At 50.4% G+C, this 6721-nt stretch overlaps 1 protein-coding gene across 1 annotated transcript; it reads left to right on the plus strand.

Annotated features, from left to right (window-relative positions):
• Nucleotides 1-2068: 2068 nt before the first annotated feature.
• MYOD1 (myogenic differentiation 1) lies at nucleotides 2069-6276 on the plus strand. The gene is made up of 3 exons (XM_040410511.1): nucleotides 2069-2626; nucleotides 3286-3364; nucleotides 5742-6276. The coding sequence occupies exons 1-3, from the start codon at nucleotides 2102-2104 to the stop codon at nucleotides 5954-5956; spliced, it is 819 nt and encodes a 272-aa protein (XP_040266445.1). The 5' UTR covers nucleotides 2069-2101; the 3' UTR covers nucleotides 5957-6276.
• The last annotated feature ends 445 nt before the right edge of the window (nucleotides 6277-6721 follow it).

Here is a 6721-nt window from a genome sequence, read left to right on the forward strand (position 1 = left end):
GGAGCAAGGTGCTGGGGAGAAGGGGGAGCAGAAGCAAGGTGCTGAAGAGCAAAAGCAAGGTGCTGAGGAGAAGAAGCAAGGAGCAAGGTGCTGGGGAGAAGGGGGAGCAGAAGCAAGGTGCTGGGGAGAAGGGGGAGCAGAAGCAAGGTGCTGGGGAGAAGGGGGAGCAGAAGCAAGGTGCTGATGAGAAGGAGGAGCAGAAGCAAGGTGCTGAGGAGCAGGGGGAGCAGAAGCAAGGTGCTGATGAGAAGGAGGAGCAGAAGCAAGGTGCTGGGGAGAAGGGGGAGCAGAAGCAAGGTGCTGATGAGAAGGAGGAGCAGAAGCAAGGTGCTGAGGAGAAGGGGGAGCAGAAGCAAGGTGCTGAGGAGAAGGGGGGCAGTTTCAGCTACTGCACATTGACCAAACCACCTGGCTAGTCTTCCAGCTACAGGCGGCTAACAGGCGGATTCACACCTCAGGGGGCTGTATAAGCGCTGCTGTGGGTAGCAGGACTGCCGTGTTAGTGCTGCCGCCATAAACACCTGTAGGAGGCCTGGAGATGGAATCAGCGTGAGGCGCTGCTGGCGCAGGGTGTGTTGGATGGGGGTCAGCTGCACACGGCTGTGCAGCTGACCCCCATCCAACACACCCTGCTCTGGACTGAGAACGGCTGTGCTTGACAGGGGAAGGGGACAAGGCCTCTTTCACATGAACGATACGGATTGGCTCAGGGTGCGTTCAGTGAAACTCGCACCATTTTGCAATCAAGTTCAGTCATTTTTGTCTGCGATTGCGTTCAGTTTTTTCCGCACCGCTGCAATCCGTTTTGATGCGTTTTTCATGCACGTGAAAAAAAAATTCTTATCAACCATCGAATCCGGATTACATCTGGACGCAATGCGTTTTTCACTGAAGCCCCATTCACTTCTATGGGGCCAGGGCTGCGTGAAACATGCAGAATATAGAACATGCTGCGATTCTTACACAACGCAGAAATGATGCGTGAAAAAAAGAATGTGTACATATACAGAGACTCATTGAAATGAATGGGTGCAATACGGTCACTTTACACATCATACCCGCGCGGAAAACTCTCTAGTGTGAAAGGGGCCTAAACGGGTCGGGGGGGGGGGTCATGGATGAAGTAGCCACCTGAGGGACGCAGAGCTCCCCGGGGCACTATCGGACAGCAGGGGACTAACCATGACGAACCTTCCCTGGCAATTTTCTCCTGCTGGAGCGCCAGCAAAGTATCACCTGGTGCAGACCACAAGTCTCCTGGGGTCCAGCGCACACGAAGAGAAAGTTAACCCTTTATATATCCCCTGGTGGCACGCTTGGCCAGAAAGCACTTCCCCTGCAACTATTAACCCTTTCTCCTCTTCCCTGCACCTCAGTCAAGGGCTCCCAAGCTTAAAACAGCATGGGAACCCCACTTCCTAACTTGGGAATTAAATTGTCCACAAATCAGAGAAGTTTCCTTTCGCCCTGGGACCACACCTCCTCATGATGTGACCGCTGATTGGCTGACCCCTGGACAAGTGTGAAGAGAGAGGTTTCCAGAGTCTCCCATTCACACATAAATGACAGCTCATGTGCAGGAGGGGGATCTGGTCAAGACCTCTGCCCCAGGACTCTGCTTCTTCTCAGGACCCTTTCTTACACCCTTGTTTAAGGGTTCTCCTGTGCAGGAGGAGGATCTGGTCAGGACTTTTGCCCCAGGACTCTGCTTCTTCTCCAGGACCCTTCCTTACCTCTTGTCTCAGGGTTCTCCTGTGCAGGAGGGGGATCTAGTCAGGACTTCTGCTTCTTCTCCAGGACCCTTCCTTACCCCCTTGTCTCTAGTGAAGGAGGGGGATCTGGTCAGGACCTCTGCTTCTTCTCCAGGACCCTTCCTTACTTCTTGTCGCAGGGTTCTCCTGTGCAGGAGGGGATCTGGTCAGGACCTCTGCTTCTTCTCCAAGACCCTTCCTTACCCCGTTGTCTCTAGTGAAGGAGAGGAATCTGGTCAGGACCTCTGCTTCTTCTCCAGGACACTTCCTTACCCCCTTGTCTCAGGGTTCTCCTGTGCAGGAGGGGGGGAACTCTGCTCTAGGACGCTGCTTCTTCTCCAGTGACCTCCATGGACTTGCTGTCACCTCCTCTCCGGGACATGGAGATCCAGGTGGACGGCTCCCTCTGCTCCTTCTCAGCAACTGAGGACTTCTATGATGACCCCTGCTTCAGCACCGCAGACATGAGGTTCTTTGAGGACCTGGACCCCCGGCTGGTTCCTGAGGACCACCTGCACCATGCAGAAGATGAGCACATCCGGGCCCCCAGCAGCCACCACCAGGCCGGCAGATGTCTGCTGTGGGCTTGTAAGGCTTGTAAGAGGAAGACCACCACTTCGGACCGCAGAAAGGCGGCCACCATGAGGGAGCGGAGGCGACTCGGCAAAGTCAATGAGGCCTTCGAGACCCTGAAAAAGTACACATCCAGTAATCCGAACCAGAGGCTGCCCAAGGTGGAGATCCTGCGCAACGCCATCCACTACATCGAAAGTCTGCAGAGCCTACTCCGGGGGCAAGAGGACCCTTACCACAGAGAGCCCGACAGTGGGGACTCGGAGGCCTCCAGCCCGCGGTCAAACTGCTCGGACGGCACAGTAGGTCTTGGGCGTCAGCCAAGATGTTACAGTTACCTGATTCTATCAATGCAGATGTTACAAGTGCAGATGTTACATTGTTACCCGGTTCTGTCAGTGCAGATGTTACATTGTTACCTGGTTATGTCAGTGCAGATGTTACATTGTTACCTGGTTCTGTCAGTCCAGATGTCACATTGTTACCTGGTTCTATCAGTGCAGATGTTACATTGTTACCTGGTTCTGTCAGTGCAGATGTTACATTGTTACCTGGTTCTATCAGTGCAGATGTCACATTGTTACCTGGTTCTATCAGTGCAGATGTCACATTGTTACCTGGTTCTATCAGTGCAGATGTTACATTGTTACCTGGTTCTATCAGTGCAGATGTTACATTGTTACCTGGTTCTGTTAGTGCAGATGTTACTTTGTTACCTGGTTCTATCAGTGCAGATGTTACATTGTTATCCAGTTCTGTCAGTGCAGATGTTACATTGTTACCTGGTTCTGTCAGTGCAGATGTTACATTGTTACCCAGTTCTGTTAGTGCAGATGTTACTTTGTTACCTGGTTCTGTCAGTGCAGATGTTACATTGTTACCTGGTTCTATCAGTGCAGATGTTACATTGTTACCTGGTTCTATCAGTGCAGATGTACATGAAACCTTTGCTTGTTCACAGGTGGAATACAATCGAGCTCCCAGTAACACCCAGAGGAGGAACAACTTCCATAAAGATTACTACTCCCAAGTATCAAATGGTGAGTATTGCAGCATGTAACATTCTATCTATATCATATCAAATTCAAATAAGCTTTATTGGTAGGACTAAATACATTTTGTGTGGGATGGGGACACATCCATGGTGGGGATATAGTAGTCCATGGTATATCAGGCTCCTCTCACTCTATGGCAGGTAGTAATATATTGTGCTGCTATGGCCGCTGTGTTCTCCTCTTCCCCCAGCAGTATGGATAGTCTCTCTTCCTCCTCCCCCAGCAGTATGGATAGTCTCTCTTCCTCCACCCCATCAGTATGGATAGTCTCTCTTCATCCTCCCCCAGCAGTATGGATAGTCTCTCTTCCTCCTCCCCCAGCAGTATGGATAGTCTCTCTTCCTCCTCCCCAGCAGTATGGATAGTCTCTCTTCCTCCTCCTCCAGCAGTATAAAAAGAATATCTTCTTCTTCCCCCAGGAGTATGGATAGTCTCTCTTTCTGCTCTCCCAGCATTATGGATAGTCTCTCTTCCTCCTCCCCTAGCAGTATGGATATTCTCTCTTCCTCCTCCCCCAGCAGTATGGATAGTCTCTCTTCCTCTTCCCCCAGAAGTATGTATAGTCTCTCTTCCTCTTCCCCCAGCAGTATGTATAGTCTCTCTTCCTCCTCCCCCAGCAGTATGGATAGTCTCTCTTCCTCCTCCCCAGCAGTATGGATAGTCTTTCTTCCTCTTCCCCCAGCAGTATGTATAGTCTCTCTTCCTCCTCCCCCAGCAGTATGGATAGTCTCTCTTCCTCCTCCCCAGCAGTATGGATAGTCTTTCTTCCTCTTCCCCCAGCAGTATGGATAGTCTCTCTTCCTCTTCCCCCAGCAGTATGGAGAGTCTCTCTTCCTTTTCCCCCAGCAGTATAGATAGTTTCACTTCCTCCTCCCCCAGCAGTATGGATAGTCTCTCTTCCTCTTCCCCCAGCAGTATGGATAGTCTCTATTTCTCCTCCCCCAGCAGTATGGAGAGTCTCTATTTCTCCTCTCCCAGCAGTATGGATAGTCTCTGTTTATCCACCCGCAGCAGTATGGATAGTCTCTATTTATCCACCCCCAGCGGTATGGATAGTCTCTCTTCCTTCTCCCCCAGCAGTATGGATAGTCTCTCTTCCTCCTCCCCAGCAGTATGGATAGTCTCTATTTATCCACCCCCAGCAGTATGGATAGTCTCTCTTCCTCCTCTCCCAGCAGTATGGATAGTCTCTTTTCCTCCTCCCCAGCAGTATGGATAGTCTCTCTTTCTCTTCCCCCAGCAGTATGGATAGTCTCTCTTCCTCCTCCCCCAGCAGTACGGATAGTCTCTCTTCCTCCTCCCCCAGCAGTATGGATAGTCTCTTTTCCTCCTCCCCAGCAGTATGGACAGTCTCTCTTCCTCCTCCCCCAGCAGTATGGATAGTCTCTCTTCCTCCTCCCCCAGCAGTATGGATAGTATCTCTTCCTTCTCCCCAGCAGTATGGATAGTCTCTCTTACTCCTCCCCCAGCAGTTTAGACAGTCTCTCTTCCTCTTCCCCCAGCAGTATAGATAGCCTCTCTTCCTCCTCCCCCAGCAGTATGGATAGTCTCTCTTCCTCCTCCCCCAGCAGTATGGATAGTCTCTCTTCCTTCTCCCCCAGCAGTATGGATAGTCTCTCTTCCTCTTCCCCCAGCAATATGGATAGTCTCTCTTTCTCCTCCCCAGCTGTGCTATTCGCCAAAGGGGGTGCTACTAGGTACTAACCATGCAGGGGGCCCAAAGTTTTGCTTCAGGCCCTTTCCCTTGTGGAAGATCATTTCATCTTCAGCATGCTGAACTGTTCACAGGAATTGTGACCAGGGGTGCTCAAACATTTGCATGCCTCTACAGTATCTATCTATCTATCTATCTATCTATCTATCTATCTATCTATCTATCTATCTATCTATCTATCTATCTATCTATCTATCATCCAGTGACATTTGGAACAGAACACTGGCACTTTACACATGTAACCTGTTTGTCCCATTAAAGACTTCAGAGAAATACTTTTGAATTATCTGCAGAGAGATAAATCGCCATTGAATCAGAATATGGTGAAGTGAGCAGATACTGCCGGCAGTTTTCACCGTTGGCTTCTTCCTGTAGATACCGCCGGCAGTTTTCACTGATGTCTTCTTCCTGTAGATACCGCCGGCAGTTTTCACTGATGTCTTCTTCCTGTAGATACCGCCGGCAGTTTTTACTGATGTTTTCTTCCTGTAGATACCGCCGGCAGTTTTCACTGATGTCTTCTTCCTGTAGATACCGCCGGCAGTTTCTACCGTTGGCTTATTCCTGTAAGCCAACGGTAAGCCAATGGTCCTGTAAGCCAATGGTTTGGTGCTATTCTCTCTTACCCGGTGTCTTCTCTCCCCACAGATACACGGAAGATCTCTGTCGTCTCCAGTTTGGACTGCCTTTCCAGCATAGTGGAGAGAATCTCTACAGAAAGTCCACACTGCCCTATAGTGCCTGCACTGGAGAGTGGTTCTGAAGACAGTCCATGCTCTGCCCTCCAGGGGGAGCCACTGAGTGAGCCATGCATCAGCATTCCCTCCCCTGCTACGGACAGCTCCCTTTATCACGCCTTGTAGAAGCAGACCGCCATGTTTACGTCTAACGCTCCTGGACACAATCACATTTGGGCTTCCTATTTATTTCCAGTCCGGGGCCACTGACCGGACCATTCTAGTCTGAAGCATTCACAGGAAGCGCTGGAGCTTCCAGAGAATGGACGTCGTCAGGCTGAGGCCCCGAGGTTCTGTGCGAGGTTCTGGACCACTTTTCTATCATTTTCTATGTGTAAATAAGATATTTAACGTCGCTGACGGGTTGTTGTGTACAATGCTGCTTTTATATATTTATACCGTGTGAACACTGCGGTCGATTACCGCACTACTCTGAATAAAGCTGATTATTTATAACCGCCTGCCGTCCGGGAAAAGGTGAAAACCTCCCTTAGGCAAAAACTTCACAATCCTCACAGCTAGAGGAGCAGCAGTGTATTATAAGGTGGGGTAGGGGGGATGAAGAGGTGTATTATAAGGTGGGGTAGAGGGGATGAAGCGGTGTATTATAAGGTGGGGTAGCGGGGATGAAGCGGTGTATTATAAGGTGAGGTAGCGGGGATGAAGCGGTGTATTATAAGGTGGGGTAGCGGGAATGAAGCGGTGTATTATAAGGTGGGGTAGCGGGGATGAAGCGGTGTATTATAAGGTGGGGTAGCGGGAATGAAGCGGTGTATTATAAGGTGGGGTAGCGGGGATGAAGCGGTGTATTATAAGGTGGGATAGCGGGGATGAAGCAATGTATTATAAGGTGAGGTAGCAGGGATGAAGAGGTGTATTATAAGGTGGGGT

This window comes from Bufo bufo, chromosome 10, assembly GCF_905171765.1.
Source record: "Bufo bufo chromosome 10, aBufBuf1.1, whole genome shotgun sequence".
NCBI classification, from domain to species: domain Eukaryota; kingdom Metazoa; phylum Chordata; class Amphibia; order Anura; family Bufonidae; genus Bufo; species Bufo bufo.